Source organism: Salmo salar, chromosome ssa12 (genome assembly GCF_905237065.1).
Source record: "Salmo salar chromosome ssa12, Ssal_v3.1, whole genome shotgun sequence".
Classification (NCBI taxonomy): Eukaryota; Metazoa; Chordata; class Actinopteri; order Salmoniformes; family Salmonidae; genus Salmo; species Salmo salar.
Window position 1 is genome coordinate 62092119 of NC_059453.1, and position 17672 is coordinate 62109790.

A 17672-nucleotide genomic window follows, 5' to 3' on the forward strand; every position below is an offset into this window, starting at 1 on the left:
TTCCAATCTTAATGCACCGTGGACTTCAGTGGTAATAACATCGCTGTAACATGCACAATAGCGAAAAGAGATTAAAGATCCAATAATAGAATAACATAACCCACATGTTTGATTCACATGAGGCTTTTATGTTGTACAAGATACCAGTTAATGGAGTCTAAAACTTTGTTTCTGTGTAGATTCGGAACTCTTGCCCACCACTGTTGCCTAATTCGGATAGAGGCCGCTCGTGTTTTTATGTCCCTCAATAAATGTTTATGAGGACCATTTGATTGTTCATAAATGTGTCGTTAATAAAAAACAACTGATTAATTCATATTATCGCATAAACATAAATTCAACATAGACGAAGAACAAGAAGCAAATTACAACGATTGCTAGAATTACAATATAAAAACAACGACATTCCACGACAATTTAATGCAGGAAAAAAAATCACATGCTAAACCTATGCATCAGAAAGGAGTTGGGAATCCGTGGTCTGAGGGACAAGTCAGAGTAGGCCTAGACATAGGCCTATCCATAAAATAAAATGTTGGTTGGATGGTGTGTCGATAACAGCAAATAACGGAGACCTACCACAACACAGTGTATTTTTGATCATGTAGGCTAGTCAGTCCCTATTAATATTTTGACTGAGTGCTTTGTGGAGTAAGTACAGTTTAAGTTGGGTTTAAGTGGTAATATTGCGGTAAATCTGGTGTGCAGTTAAGGGTGACACTGTTCTCCTCTCTTGGGTGTTGACTTTGCTATTTCGCGCCCACGAGTTTGTGTGCATGCTCCACTACACATGCACCTCCCAACCTCACACTTTAAGTTGTGGTCATCAGGGAAAATAAAGCATAATAAGTCAATTGAATAACCTTACAAAAATAACAAACCTGCAATTGCCACCTGATCTCTTTAAGAAACGTTTGGTATGGGTAGCCTACATCTGGTAATCTATATACGTGTGTTAGTAACATTGGCTACTATTTATTCATGATGATCCATTGGGGGAGATGATAGGCTATATTATAGGAAATTGGCCAGATAACTTCTCCTAAGCCAAGGAGGCATGCATGATGTTCTAGGACACTCCGCAGTGCGGTGTCTTGGCGTCGGATGACCAGTCATTGTAATTCAGTCTGGGCTAGGCCTAATATTCCTTTTGGCGCAACACGTCAGTCTGCGTTTCTCTCTTTTCACGGAAAATAGGATACCAAGGCTCAAATGACCTTCTATTCAGAAATGCAATAAACTACAAATGCAATAACACTTGAATTGTAAAGGACCTTGTCACTTGTATTTTTACAATGCTGTCTTTTGAAACCTCATGGAAAAGATGTCCAACTGGATTAAGCCATTTCGATGAATCAATGCAATAAGCCTAACAACTAGGCCTCCAGACTAGCTACGACTCTGTGACTGTTGTCAACGAAAGAAAAAACAAACATTGACGTCTTCTCCAATCTGAAACTGAATCAATCGCCTTTGTTAAATGATCAGCCTAAGATGTTAAAATATAATTTGCTGGACACGATGTAGCCTTGTGCCATGCTGATAATCAAAAAGCTATATTAAGTGCTATATCAAACACCAAATGTTGGAAAAAGTAGGTCTAGGCTTATGTTTATTTGGTGGACCTATCAATCACACTCAAATGTACACATTAGTATTTGGTAGGTTCCTATCCAGATTATACTTGTAGCCTAGAGGGGTTCGAACATAGGTGTATACTGTAGGTCATGGACTGAGGTGGTCATGACTTCATCTGCAAAAATTGATGAGTAGATGGAAATGGTTATAAAGACAGGCGATAGGGTGTGTCTGTTGTATAATCGGTTGTCTTGCTATCTATTACTGGCATCTGCGAACCAAAGTTAACAATGATGATCAGCGGACGTCAAGTACACACCCAACAACTAACGCAGACGAGAAATTACTGCGTAGCACTATTTTTTATTAATAAGATAATATCAATATTATTCTCAATGCAACTGTCAATAGCCAATCAAAATGCAACTTTGGAAAGACTAGGCCTATACAAAATATTATGTTATTATCGATAATTGCTCCCCTTTGATTATTTTAGGCCTAGGCCTAATATCTGGATTAACTGTTAACCTACACTACCGTTCAAAGGTTTGGGGTCACTTAGAAATGTCCTTGTTTTTGAAAGAAAATCTATTTTTTTTGTCGATTAAATTAACATCAAACTGATCAGAAATACAGTGTAGACATTGTTAATGTTGTAAATGACTATTGTAGCTGAAAACGGCAGATTTTTTATGGAATATCTATATAGGCATACAGAGGCCTATTATTAGCAATCACCACTCATGTGTTCCAATGGCACGTTGTGTTAGCTAATCCAAGTCTATCATTTTAAAAGTCTAATTGATCATTAGAAAACCCTTTTGCAATTATGTTAGCACAGCAGAAAACTGTTGTCTTGATTAAAGAAGCAATAAAGCTGTCATTCTTTAGACTATTTGAGTATCTGGAGCATCAGCATTTGTGGGTTCGATTACAGGCTAAAAATGTCCAGAAACAAAGAACTTCCTTCTGAAACTCGTCAGTCTATTCTTGTTCTGAGAAATGAAGGCTATTCCATGCGAGAAATTGCCAAGAAACTGAAGATCTCATACAACGCTGTGTACTACTCCCTTCACAGAACAGCGCAAACTGTCTCTAACCAGAATAGAAAGAGAAGTGGGAGGCCCCGGTGCACAACTGAGCAACAGGGCAAGTATATTGGAGTGTCTAGTTTGAGAAACAGACGCCTCACAAGTCCTCAACTGGCAGCTTCATTAAATAGTACCCGCAAAACACCAGTCTCAACGTCAACAGTGAAGAGGCGACTCTGGGATGCTGGCCTTCTAGACAAATGGTGATGCTCCAGATACTCAACTAGTCTAAAGAAGGCCAGTTTTATTGCTTCTTTAATCAGGACAACAGTTTTCTGCTGTGCTAACATAATTGCAAAAGGGTTTTCTAATGATCAATTAGACTTTTAAAATGAAATGATAAACTTGGATTAGCTAACACAACGTGCCATTGGAACAGATGGTTGCTGATAATGGGCCTCTGTAAGCGTATGTAGATATTCCATTAAAAATCTGCCGTTTCCAGCTACAATAGTCATTTACAACATTAACAATGTCTACACTGTATTTCTGACCAATTTGATGTTATTTTAATGGACCAAAAATTAGCTTTTCTTTCAAAAACAAGGACATTTCTAAGTGGCCCCAAACATTTGAACGGTAGTGTACAGTCGTGGCCAAAAGTTTTGAGAATGACACAAATATGAATTTTTACAAAGTCTGCTGCCTCAGTTTGTATGATGGCAATATGCATATACTCCAGAATGTTATGAAAAGGGATCAAATGAATTGCGATTAATTGCAAAGTCCCTCTTTGCCATGCAAATGAACTGAATCCCCCAAAAAACATTTCCACTGCATTTCAGCACTGCCACAAAAGGACCAGCTGACATCATGTCAGTGATTCTCTCGTTAACACAGGTGTGAGGGTTGACGAGGACAAGGCTGGAGATCACTCTGTCATGCTGATTGAGTTTGAATAACAGACTGAAAGCTTCAAACGGAGGGTGGTGCTTGGAATCATTGTTCTTCCTCTGTCAACCATGGTTACCTGCCAGGAAACACGTGCCGTCATCATTGCTTGCACAAAAAGGGCTTCACAGGCAAGGATATTGCTGCCAGTAAGACTGCACCTAAATCAACCATTTATCGGATCATCAAGAACTTCAAGGAGAGCGGATCAATTGTTGTGAAGAAGGCTTCAGGGCGCCCAAGAAAGACCAGCAAGTGCCAGGACCATCTCCTAAAGTTGATTCAGCTGCGGGATCAGGGCACCACCAGTACAGAGCTTGCTCAGGAATGGCAGCAGGCAGGTGTGAGTGCATCTGCACGCATAGTGAGGCGAACACTTTTGGAGGATGGCCTGGTGTCAAGTACGGCAGCAAAGAAGCCATTTCTCTCCAGGAAAAACATCAGGGACAGACTGTTATTCTGCAAAATGTACAGGGATTGGACTGCTGAGGACTGGGGTAAAGTCATTTTCTCTGATGAATCTCCTTTCCGATTGTTTGGGGCATCCGGAAAAAAAGCTTGTCCGGACAAGACAAGGTGAGCGCTACCATCAGTCCTATGTCATGCCAACAGTAAAGCATCCTGAGACCATTCATGTGTGGGTTTGCCTCTCAGCCAGGTGATTGGGCTCTCTCACAATTTTGCCTAAGAACACAGCTATGAATAAAGAATTGACCAACACATCCTCCGAGAGCAACTTCTCCCAACCATCCAGGAACACTTTGGTGATGAACAATGCCTTTTCCAGCATGATGGAGCACCTTGCCATAAGGAAAAAGTGATAACTAAGTGGCTCGGGAAACAAAACATAGATATTTTGGGTCCATGGCCAGGAAACTCTCAAGAACTTAATCCAATTGAGAACTTGAGGTCAATCCTCAAGAGGTGGGTGGACAAACAAAACCCCACAAATTCTGACAAACTCCAAGCATTGGTTATGCTGGAATTGGCTGACATCAGTCAAGATGTGGCCCAGAAGTTAATTGACAGCATGCCAGGGCAGATTGCAGAGGTCTTGAAAAAGAAGGGTCAACACTGCAAATATTGACTCTTTGCATCAACTTCATGTAATTGTCAATAAAAGCCTTTGACACTTATGAAATGCTTGTAATTATACTTCAGTATTCCATAATAACATCTGACAAAAATATCTAAAGGCAACTTTGTGGAAATTAATATTTGTGTCATTCTCAAAACTTTTGGCCACGACTGTATATATAAACAAGAAAGTATCTCAAAGCCAAACGTTTACCATGAGAATTGCTTTTGGTTTTGGCCACTATTCGTGTGCATAAATGCTGTATGTTATGCGTAAAAGTAGATGGAAAAAAGCACTTTGCATTTCCTATAAACCTAAACTTAGTCTATATCTCAATTTCAATTATGATCTTCATTGTCTTATGATCTTGGTGGTCGAGATATTGCAGAGATTCTGTAAACGTATGTCTCAAAATATGAATAGGTGGTAGGCAAATAGCCTGCATATCATGCAAAGTATCCATATGTTCCTCTGTATCAGCAAAATGCAACAAAATAGTGAAAGATATCTCCAAGACTGCTGTGATCTGCAAGGCCTATGGTCTATTTACACATACATTACAGCTTCATGGACAAATGAGCCCCCTCTCAAATAATATATCACAAGGAGCCAACCACTATAGACCTATATGACTATCAATTCTGCTACTATAGTAGTACCATATGGGTACTAGTAATAATAGGCTAATACTAGCCTACTAGTAACAAACAAAATCCTGATTTGAAAAAGCAATACCTTGTATTACTGTGAATGAACATTCATTTTCAATTTACATTTTTTGTAATTTAGCTTCTGCTCTTAGGCATTCATCTTAAGATAGCAAGGTGAGACAACATATCACAATCGTAGCAAATACATTTTCCGTCAACAAAGTACTTATCAGCAAAGAGAGTGCTAGTAGGAAAAGACAAGTGCATTTTTCTTCAGTGTAGATCACTGGTGGGAGACAGGTTAAAGAATACATTTTAAGCCTTAAGATAATTAAGACATGGATTGTGTATGTGTGCCATTCAGAGGGTGAATGGGCAAGACAAAAGATGAAGTGCCTTTGAACAGGGTATGGTAGTAGGTGTCATTGGCATGGGGATTTTTTAAGATATGCTTTAAAGAGGTAGATTTTCACAAGTTATATACGCTGAGTGTACAAAGCATTAGAAACACCTTCCTAATATTGTGTTGCACCCCCTTTTGCCCTCAGAACAGCCTCAGTTCATTGGGGCATGGACTCTACATGCTGGCAAAAGCGTTTCACAGGGATGCTGGTCCATGTGGACTCCAATGCTTCCTACTAGTGGCATGTAGGCTGGATGTCCTTTGGGTGGTGGACCATTCTTGAAACACACAGGAAACTCTTGAGCGTGAAAAACCCAGTAGCGTTGCAGTTCTTGACAGAAACCGGTGCGCCTGGCACCTACTACCATACCCCGTTCAAAAGCACTTCAATCTTTTGTCTTGCCCATTCACCCTATGAATGGCACTCATGCACAATCCATGTCTCAATTATCTCAAGGCTTAAAAATCCTTCTTTAACCTGTCTCCTCCCCTTCATCTACACTGATTGAAGTGGATTTAACAAGTGACATCAATAAGGGATCATAGCTTTCACCTGGATTCACCTGGCCAGGCTATGTCGTGGAACGTGGAAAGAACAGGTGTTCTTAATGTTTTGTAAACTCAGTGTATATTCCATAGTTTAATGTGTAAATACAACAGGGTATCACTCAGACAGTGTGCTTTCATGCCTGGAAGGTTGATTAAAAAAACTTTGTCAAATGTTTTTTGTTGTTGTTGCAATAAACTATGTAAGGTTATATGGTGCATTTTCTGCATTTTAGTACCAACTATAGCAAAGAACTTCCGTAGAAATCAAATATTCTTTCTTATGAGGAATAAGTGTGATTACCATCTCAATGGTAAGTATACAGTAGATTACGTGAATGATAATGTAACATTTATAATTCTATGTTCTATAAATCGGTTAATCAGCCATATGGAATATTTTAGAATGCAAATGTTGTTTTGTAGGATATATAATTCCAGATGTTTGTGTGTAGGCCTATCCCACATGTATGCCTGCCGCGCTAGCGCATTTGGAGAAATGTAAATACCGGGTTCTAGTTAGCGCTTTATTGAGTTGTGACGGTGTAGGACCAGTATTGCACTCTTGTTAATACGTCATTCATATTCTATTTATTTACAGATCTACATACATGTAAGCCTTCACATGTTTTTTGTAACATTATCCATGTCAGCCTTTCTCCCTTTTTTGTGACCTTAAAATGAACAAATAAACAGTGAACGTTGAGCATTTGCGTCCAATGTGATTTCTTGAAATAAACCAGGATAGATGTTGACTCCATTTCAATCAACTCAACATTATAAGAGATATAAGGACGCGTTTAGACAGGCAACCTAATTCTGATCTTATATCCACTTTGACCAACCACATCGAATCTTTTCACATCGGATTTTTTTCAGAGCTGATCTGATTGGTCAAAAGATCAATTAGTGAGAGAAAAAAAAAATCTGAATTGGTGTGTTTGTCTAAAGGTGGCCTTAGATCCTCTTAAAAAGATTCAGGGATGGATCTTTTCCATTTCAAGTTCCTTAAATAAAATATCTGGATCTGAAATCAAATTAACATAACAACGTTTATATAATATTGGGAAGATGCAATCGAACCAACACACACACACACTTTCTTACGTTTCTTGCATTATTACATACAGCCGAATATACTTAAAATAGATAGGATGCTGTACTTTGGTTCATCATCACCCATTTTAGTGCATTTCAGCACCATGCGGTTGCTAAGAAAACGAAATGGCCACACCGCATGCAACATTGGTCAACTCCATAGTCTAGTGCAAGGCATGTAAACATGGGGCCTTGACTTCTATCACCGCTACAGCTGTATTGGCTATATTATTCAGCCACATGGGAGTGTTAAAACACTCAACAACGTGCTAAGAGGAATTACAACTGGAATCAGATGAATGTGCACGTAGATACGAATATTGATAATCAATGCGAATCAGCCAATCTACGCTCACCATTTGCCTAGTAGGCCTAATTTAAGGTGAAATCACTGCCTATTTAATATAGATCCAAGTGTTTAAGTATTCATTTACCAAATGTATGTGGACACCTGCTAGTCGAACATCTCTTTTTTTTATTATTGACATTAAAATGCCTCCACTCTTCTGGGAAGGCAAAAAATGTTAAAAATTGAACTGTATTTAAGATGTGAGGTAATTTCATTTCAACAAATCTGTAATTATAGGATACCCTGACTGTTTACTGACTGATGCTCATAATGTAGCCTATTTTTTATTAAATCATCCATTTGAGTACATTAGCAACGTGTGGCTCAGTTGGTAGAGCATGGTGTTTGCAACGCCAGGGTTGTGGGTTCGATTCCCACGGGGGACCAGTACGGGGAAAAAATGTCTGAAATGTATCTATTCACTACTGTAAGTCGCTCTGGATAAGAGCGTCTGCTAAATGACTAAAATGTAAATGTTATTGAAAACATTAGTCATCAGTAGGTATTAGAAAGGTAGAATATTAGCAAAGATGGTGGGACTACCTTTCGTTAAAACCTGATGTTTTCTTTCTTTGACCTTCAGCCGACAAAACTTTCATCCTTGTATAAGAGGATTGAAAGAATTATGTTTATGTTTATAGCATCGTCAGTACTTTTGTTATTTCCAATAAAAAAAGAATGATCCTTGATTAATGATAACATCAAGAACAGAACACTGTGACAGCTCAGTGCGCGCCAGCAGGTGGTATTAGAATTGATCTTGAAGGTAACGTGCATGTGAGTCTGTGTGTCTGTCTCTCTCGCTAGATGTGTGTGTGTGTGTGTGTGTGTGTGTGTGTGTGTGTGTGTGTGTGTGTGTGTGTGTGTGTGTGTGTGTGTGTGTGTGTGTGTGTGTGTGTGTGTGTGTGTGTGTGTGTGTGTGTGTGTGTAAGAGAAGAAGTGGAAATAAGAAAAAGGTATTTCCACATTAATTACATTTAGCCTACATTTTAGTCATTTAGCAGACGCAGTTAATGCATTGATCTTAAGACAGGGGCGGCAGATAGTCTAGTGGTTAGAGCGTTGGGCCAGTAACCGAAAAGTTGCTAGATCGAATCCCAGAGCTGACAAGGTAAAAATCTTTCGTTCTGCTCCTGAACAAGGCAGTTAACTGTCCCCAAGTTCCCCGGTAGGCCGTCATTGTAAATAAGAAGTTGTTCTTAACTGACTTGCATAGTTAAATAAAGGTAAAATAAATAAACAAATAGCTAGGTGAGACAACCACATCCTAGTTCAACAGTCACATTCGCTCAAGCTTTCATAAATCCTGAAATGTAGATAAACAGTTATAAACTAATATTCAGTATGAACCCAGAAATATTTTTCAGTTGTTGTTTGTTAAATCAACGGAATACATTCTGGAATTATATGCCAATTTAATGTTGCTGGCGATAAGAGAGTGTATGTGTGTATGTATTTATATTTTATATAAATGCATAACATACGTTTAGGCTTATACCTCTGCCGTGGGATACAAAATTAGAGCCGTCGGGATTGGAAGAATGCTGTTTATTACAGACGTTCATTTGGTGGAGTTGGAGTAACATTGCGAACTCGTAAACGCATTTAAAGCCACCACTTAAAGGCCTTACTGAAAGGAAACGTTTGAATAAAAGCTATCATATAGTAAAGACATTCATATTAGGGCAGCAATTCGGCGTTGAAGCATTGCCTAGGCCTACTTTCTTTTACGAGGGTTACTTTTGAAGACTATATATAAATGGCAGAAATTGATTTGGTCACGGAAACGGCCACCGCACGGCGGATTAATGAAGGGCCTAATAATATTCCAATAAGTCCTATTGAGTCCTCGCATTGGTATTGCATCCCTGCAGACAGACATCAAGCCAGATCACGCTGTCAATGAAACACGTTCCGTCTGTGGTCCGTGCGTAAAAGTGAACGCAAGCATCTGGCAAACAACAATATCAGCCAATATATAAATATATATATATACCTATTTTATACAGGGAGTCACATTAAGACCCATGTCTGTTTTACAAGTGATCCATGACATACACAACATACTTAATATACTAAATACTAAATATACAGATCAGGGAAGAGCCAATCAATATATGTGCTCACGGGGCCAACATTTGCTCTGGCCTATGTTTGTGGTAAATGTCAATGTATGTCGTTCATGGATGATTTCAATTACATTTTGTCAAATGTTCGTGGTGATTAAGACAAAAGAGCTAGCAGCCTAATAGGTCAACACCTTCATTCTGCATGATGAAACCTGATATCATGCAGATGGTGACGGCTCAGACAGGGTGTACTTCTATCAACCCATTAAACTAGTAATATCCAAAACACAGTCATTATACATCAGGCCTGGGTTCAAATACGGTTTCAAATAGCTCAATTACTTTCACATACATTCGAAGTAAATATTAAGATGTTATTTTATTTGAAAAGACAAGTACAATATTTTAATGTAGGCCAACTTGGGAAGTATTTGAAACTACTCAAATACTCTGACTCAAATACACTCTCATACATTTAACGCGGGTATTTGAAAATAGTATTTGAAAATACTGTCAAATACAATTTGGTAGACTATTTGTTTTTGACAAATAAAAATTAAGAACAATTATTTGTTTTGGCCTGTGTAGGCCCATTTGAAAATACTCAAATACACAGATTTTTTTTTAAAATACCAGATTTTGAATCCAGGTCTTACTATTATACAATAGGCCTACAATAGGCGATAATATACAAATACACATTGGCCTATATTTGTTACAATGTAACATAGGCCAATTGTAATTGTTAGTGAATTATAGGCAACGCCTATTGGATAAATGATGTATGTCTCATTTTACGAAATAATGATTTATTTCTTTGCTTCCGTCACTCAATTTAGTGTCATATGAAACGGAGATCAGTCACTTTATGTAGCAAAAACGTTGAGAGAAATTCATAACGGCAAATTTAAGAACGCAAAAAGGCCCAGATCTAGTCTACTAAATCGGTTCAAGTAGACACAAGAGCGTGCTGCACATGTCTGTTCCGTGACCATTCGATAAACATAAGACCGTCGGGATGTAATGTTCATTTAATGTTTCAAAATGGTTTATGTAGCAAACCCATGTTTAGGGCTAATTACAATTTTGCTTAGGCTATTTTAGCTGAGATGAAGTGCAAAAGAGAAAGCAAGCCCACCTAAATGACGAATTCAGTTAATATAAAACAAGCGCTAATAACCTTGAGGGTCATTTTAATAGACATGTTCTTTTATTATTATTTAATGATCATACAAATGACGTGATAAGGACACTAATATCATATGAAAAAAATATGATAGATAAAGACACTATCATGATCAAGTCTAACTATTCCAACAAAAGCATAGCTAAATTAGTCTAGAGATGAGACTTGGATTTTCACTACTTGGCAGATGTCCCATATAGGCACCTGGAGACGGTCTTGGAATGCTGATTACCATCCTTAAAACACCTCCGGTCAATAATCCCGTCTGCAAGGCTAGACCTCAAAAGTCTGCGCCACAACACAAAGCTGAAAGGATTTTACCCCGTGATGTTTACAACCCCAATTCTCCCACTGCAGCCAAAAGACCTTTAGTGTCCACCACATAAAGCCAAAGAGCGAAGAAAAAAGGTCTCGTCGTGGATATTGGTGGCTCGGTTCATTTACAATGCCATTTGCGGCGACTCCAGAGCAGAGAGTATAATCTGTCGGAAATGGACGCCCTTGATGAAGGCGAACTGACGTAATCAAGGCAGTTTTTTGTTGCCGAGCCAGGAAGTCAATCCCAACAACATGAAACTACCTAAACCACGGATCAGCTAAGCGTGAAAGGGCAATCCATTGAGAATTAGAAGCAATATCAAACGTCTCGCATACTGTGAAATGCTTTTCTTTTGACCGATGGGAAAGAAAATCAATAGAAAAAATACGAATAACAACGTGATGTATTTCTAGACGAGGACGAACGATCCTAGGCTATTAGTGTACGTTTCCATGTTCATCAATTAAAGCTACCTGTTAAACTTCAACAACAGGATGCTGGACCTAATAATATGTTGATATGATTCATGCAGGTGTCTTGTTTTGCATCTAAATCCAGTTTGAAAAGAGCAAGGTAATACAGTCTATGATGTCCACGATCTGAGTGGACATCCACCAAGGAGCGAACATATTTTGGAAGATATTTTGTAACACAAAATGTTTAATAGTCAAATAGATAGCATACTCCATGAACACATGCAGGTGCACAGTCGTCTGTTCATTCTATAAAAAAACATCGTTGTCCATCCAAGGTAGGAGGTAAATTCAACAAGATTATCACAGCACACATCATAATCCAAAATCCACTTGCAAATATACAAACCCCACATAAACATCGCAGGACGGATTTCGAATGTCTGCAGGAGGTTAAAAAAAACACAGCAACAGAAAAACCCGAAATACCATCGGTGTAAAGACATTTTATGTGGTGCCAGTTGAAAATGTACCAAATGAGCAGAGCCAGACGTGATCGAGTCCAAAGAAAAGAAGAGAAATGCCAGCGGCTATAGTCCTACCTTCAACCCTGTCTGCATGCGGGGATCCGTTTCCATGCTCCTGCAGCCATGTCTCGTTGCGGACTTTGTTCCATTATATACATTCCCTTAATCAGCCGGTCTCTTTATCCCATCACCCGTTGGAGAATGTCGCATTTCCCTCATCCGGTGAAAGCAGTGGCGTGTGCCCGTGCAAACCAGCCCCATCGTAGTGCGGCTCTGTGGGTATAGAGTTCCTCCTCCTCACCTTTAAACGCATCTTTACTGCCGCGGCGCACATTATATTTGCAGATCATTAAACCCACCTCTGGCGCTGTGCTCCGACCATCCTGACATTACTATTTTATGACCTTGACTTATTGGTCACCTGGCTAATATTTAAATCACCGCTATATGGTCGGTCTTTCCACTCTTTTCTCGCCCCTCTCTTTCTCAAAGCAAGTCATAAAGGACACGAAGGGGAAGGACAACCAGGGTAAATGATGCTCCAAACCCATTTATTTGATATCTTTACAAATGTCCAGCAACATAATGCTTAGAAGTTAATGCACTTTGATGCTGTAATGCACAGGACATCAAGTTTCACAGAAATGACAAAATAACCAAACACAAAACAATAAGAACAGAAATGATGAAAAGGAAGAGACCAAGCAATGACACGTTTTCATTAAAAGCGAATGGAAACCATTTCAGACACAGGACTGTCACTTTAAGACACATTTCACAAACAATTAAAGACTTCCTCTCGTGATTTTTGTAACATTTACTGTTGAAAAGCGATATCCCAAGTATAAATACAGTAAAGTACACCCCAGGTTAAAAAAAAAATGTTTTGAGCAAAATAATGTTTTCTAGACACAACCGCAAACTTCAAGAAGTAGGGCATTCAAGGAGTTGGTCTGATGGAAATTCGTGATGTCATCGGCATCCCCCTGCTTGAGGAACAATAGAGAAGCAATAGAGAACAACAGAGGAAAGGCCCACCCCCCACCACTTTTGCTATGTATTTCATGACATACCTGAACCACCTATTGAGATGTACCTTTTGTTTACTACATCAGGTGTTGAATGAGGTGAAAAGGAGTCTGGAGGGCCACTTTAATATCCAGCCTTTTAAAACAATGTGCATCTGTAGAGCATCATAGTATTTCACTGTCAAATCATGAAACGTACATTTTTTCATAAAACCATGCATGGACTCGGAAAAAAACGTGAAGATGTTTGAAGGCTTACAATTTCTATCCTGCTCTAGATGTTTCCTCCTGTATGTGTGCAGGCCTAGCCTGTATGTGTAGCTTACGCGTAAAAGTATTTCTCTCCAAATAAGGTGTAAGGTTTAAGTATAGTCATAAGCAGAGGTTAGCTCTCTCACTCGACTCTCCCTGTTGAATTTCTTGAGCTTCATACGTCGGTTTTGGAACCATATTTTGACCTGTCTGTCAGATAAGTCAATACTCTTGCTGATCTCCAAGCGGCGCTCTCGCGTCAGATACATGTTGAACAAGAACTCCTTCTCCAGCTCCAGTATTTGATGTTTGGTGTAAGGACAACGCTTTTTCCGTCTACTTTTCGCTGTGAGCCAGTTTCCAAAGGCATTCTCCAATCTGTCCCCTGTAAAAAGGAATGAGTTAAATGAACGTAATTATCAGTGTATAGCATAACCATAGGCTTATTTGTGATAGAAAACAACAATGCACTGAATTAATCAGGTTACCAAGTAGGCCATGTCTTGACGACCAACTATAGCTTTTGTATTCTGCCTGCCATTTTATATCATTGCATGTTTTTAATCTATTCGACCATTATATTTGCAACTTCACTTTTTAGCTGAAAGGAGTAGGCCCACTTATCTGAGATGCAAGAAAAACGTTCTAATTTCTACTCCAATTGTTTTCTTTTAAGGTTATATACAACTTGTCGTTTACTTCGATGTCTTTATGCACGGACGATATAATTTGGCTACTGTAGCTTTTAGTGAGATGATAAATCTAATGTTGCATTATTTGTGAATCTGCAGTAGTCTACGCTCACTCAAGGCCAATTGAAATAATTAAGTACAAAGACAGGGCCAATAGAAAAACATTTGTCTAGATCTCATCAGGCAAATAAAGGAAATCAATGGATAATTCATCTGGGCAATTTGGGTCCTTTTGGCGATAAGAATTACATTATGTTCTTCAATCCCTTCATAAATAGCCTAAAAGAGAGACATAAAATGTAGCCTATATTAGTTAATGCCACAATACAGCTCTTGGTAAGTGGGGTGGATATGACGGACTAGTCTAGTCTACCGACAAAGGAGTCCGGAGGGTTTTCAAATCTAAATGTTATTGACTTCCGTCTTGATTACATGGCTCAACGGGCACGAAAAATACAACTATTCACACAATCTGGAAATCATATAGGCCTAGTAACTGAACTGCGCAAAGCCATAGCCCTATAACCTACACATTCAGACTATTCCAGAACAGTGTTTTAATGTAGCCTAGTCATCGATTCATTTTTCAGTGAATCACTGATCAATTATTATTAAAACATTTGGGATAAAAGTGTCATATTTTAATAGAAAGTTATTAATATTGTAACGAATTTGACGTTAGTTTTCAGATTTAAGGAAGAGAGAAATGAGGGACTGAAGCAACTTCTTCTATTTTGACCCAAATCACACGTTGTTTTCAACAACACGTACATAGAGGCCCCATATCTGCCTGATTTTAACATGAATTAATAGATAAAGTACCATTGTGTAAGCGTTGGCGTGACTTTCGGATGCACGCGGTGTGGCAACATGTGCTCAACAACAGGCCTAAGTAGAATAAATAATAATTATAATAATAATATGCCTAATAATAATAATCGAATCACCATTACCCTAAAGTTTACATAACTTACAAAATGAAATGTAATGAACTTGAGGAAGCCTATGTGCTTTATACTTGTTGTTTTACACGTACAAAAATAGTTTATCGAGAATTTAGCTCCAAAAGGTCGTTTCAAAGGTGGACGAGCTGAAAAACAGCAGCCATTTCGTTGCCCTTCACCTTCCAAGAAACTTTCCTACGCGAAAGCCTTGTGATGTGTTTTTTTTTGTCAGTTTGTCTGTAGGCCTATGTCTTCTCGGGACGGTTTCTCGGGCACAGATTTGAACAAAGCACTTTTAACACGATTTTTTGGGGTCTAGGAATAATCTTCATCTGTTTCTGGGAAAGCGGCCCCTCCTGTTTTAAATCCAATTAGATATAAACCAGGCTACGTTAGAAGCACATAACGTTAATCGTGTTTTGTTTTGAAATCTTCATTGTTTAATTAGTGCGTGCGTATTCCTTTGGATAGGCCCAATTTACTGGTAGCCTAGAATGCTTCTTTATTATAAAATATCCAAGAGAGATATAGCGACTAATAAGAATGAATGAGCGTCATCTCAACTGCAAAATATATTTGCGACTATGCAGTTTAATTTATCAAAACTAAAAACGTAGACTATCATGTAACATTGCAAAAGGTTACCAATGCAAACTTGCAGTTAGTGCAATGCTAAATAGATAATGTCGGTCGTAGCAAATTGGTAATGGACTGGCAGCTGTGAGTACGAAATAAAGCTGCTTAAATAAACAATGTCAAGAGTACACGCAGCCTCACCTTTAGTGTTCACCCTTGAAGTCTATTAAAACAAACAGCGAAAAGTAGTCTAAGGGCAGGCATGCGCGTTAATTGTTATTGTGTTAATGTATTTAAAAATAAAATGTTTAGGAAAGAGATTAGGAAGTAGGAGATCCTAGTTATAAAGATAGTGTTGGGAGGGAAGTGTAGCCTATGCTTACTCAAGTGTGCTTACACTCTTAGAACCGAAAAGGGTTCTAATGCTTGCTTCATATATGGAAATAGGTTCCATATAGAACCCTATACAGAACCCAAGGGTTCTATATGGAAACAATTTTGCAAGAAGAAGAACCCTACAAAAGGGTCCATGTAGATCCTTTTTTGTTCTATCCTGAACATTTTTTTCCAAGAGCTTAACAAAAAACATTGCCTACCAATCGAATCAAGTTTGCAAGTGCTAAAAATTGTAGCCTACTTCAAACTGTACCAATGGTGGAGAAAAAAACATATAAGCCTATGCCAAGGCTCAGCGTTGCATAAGCGTTTGAAAGTATTAGTAGACTTTATTTCTAGCTCACATCAAAAGTTTAAACATCGCGATAACATCAAAAAACACAAAAAACAGTTCCTCTTCTCATATGATATTGGCTTGTCCAACTGTGTGCTTCCTCTGACTGTGATGATAAGCTTGCTTATGTCTTAACATCTGTGTGTGTGTCTGTGTGTGCTCGCACTGATAATATGCTTGTTTACGTGTTATAGACCCTGCGTGTGTGTGTGTGTGTGTGTGTTTGTGTGTGTTACCTTTAACCTCACTGTCTGAGTTGTCTGTGCTACCGTCAGTTTTATTAAGGACGTTCTCTTTCTCAGGCAGTTGTTTCGTGGGACTGTGATTCTCCTCGAGTTTACTGTCTGCCACTGCCAGATGCGCCTCCTGATTGGTTTCGCAGGTGTCGTTAAATAGTTCTGGATTATCTGTCCCAATTCCGGACACAGAAAAGATACTTTCTGATCCGAAGCCATGCGCCTTCTCTTTCCTTAGGTACCCTTGATTAGCTGTCGAGGATTCCGGACAAGAATGTTCGTGCGTTTGACTGGGATGGCGTCTCTCAGCCATCCGCGTGTAGGAACAAGTTCCAACAACTGTATCCGTGCGTCCGTGTGGATCTCCGCTATATAGGCAGAACATTGAGTCCTCCTTCACACTGTCCGATGGGAAAGAACATGGAAACAGGGGTCGGATAACAGGCTGTGCTACCTGGGATGCATTTTTATATTCAGGCCCAAAAGCATTTAGTTGCGAAAGGTAATGATGTTGATGGTAGACGCTGAGAGCCGTGTTTGTCGGAGATTGTGCTCCCGCTTTGGAGAAGGCGAAGAGGCGATTCGATAATTTCTCGCTGTCGAACAGTCATACTCGGTCGCAACTCTTTGAGCGTACATTCCGGAACTGCCGAAATAGCCCTCATCTCTGGACACAGAGGATCCTCCTACCAACTGTTCCACATGGAAGTTAGAAGCTGGGATTCTATTTGGACATTCCATTTTATTGTTATCTTTCTTATTTTGATACCAGTCTTCAGTGCCCCCCTAAAGGATTATAGAGGGGTAGGAAGCTGACATATTTGAGTTGGGGGCATGGAGCATAAAAAAAATATCAGCAACATAATTATGATTGTACGAGGCATGCCACGTGAATTTCAGACCAATGGGGGTTTGAAAGTGGCCTTGACGCACCAGACTGCCATGACGACACCGGGGTCAAGTTGTCGAATTTTCAGCTGTAGGACAGAGTAAGGGCGCCATCTAGCAGGACAGAT

General features: G+C 39.1%; 1 protein-coding gene across 1 annotated transcript; it reads right to left on the reverse strand.

Moving 5' to 3' along the window:
• Positions 1-13588: 13588 nt before the first annotated feature.
• hoxc10ba (homeobox protein HoxC10ba) lies at positions 13589-17397 on the reverse strand. The gene is given in 3 exon segments (NM_001139539.1): positions 13589-13863; positions 16657-17223; positions 17226-17397. Coding segments are annotated over 3 exon segments (1014 nt in total).
• Positions 17398-17672: the final 275 nt, after the last annotated feature.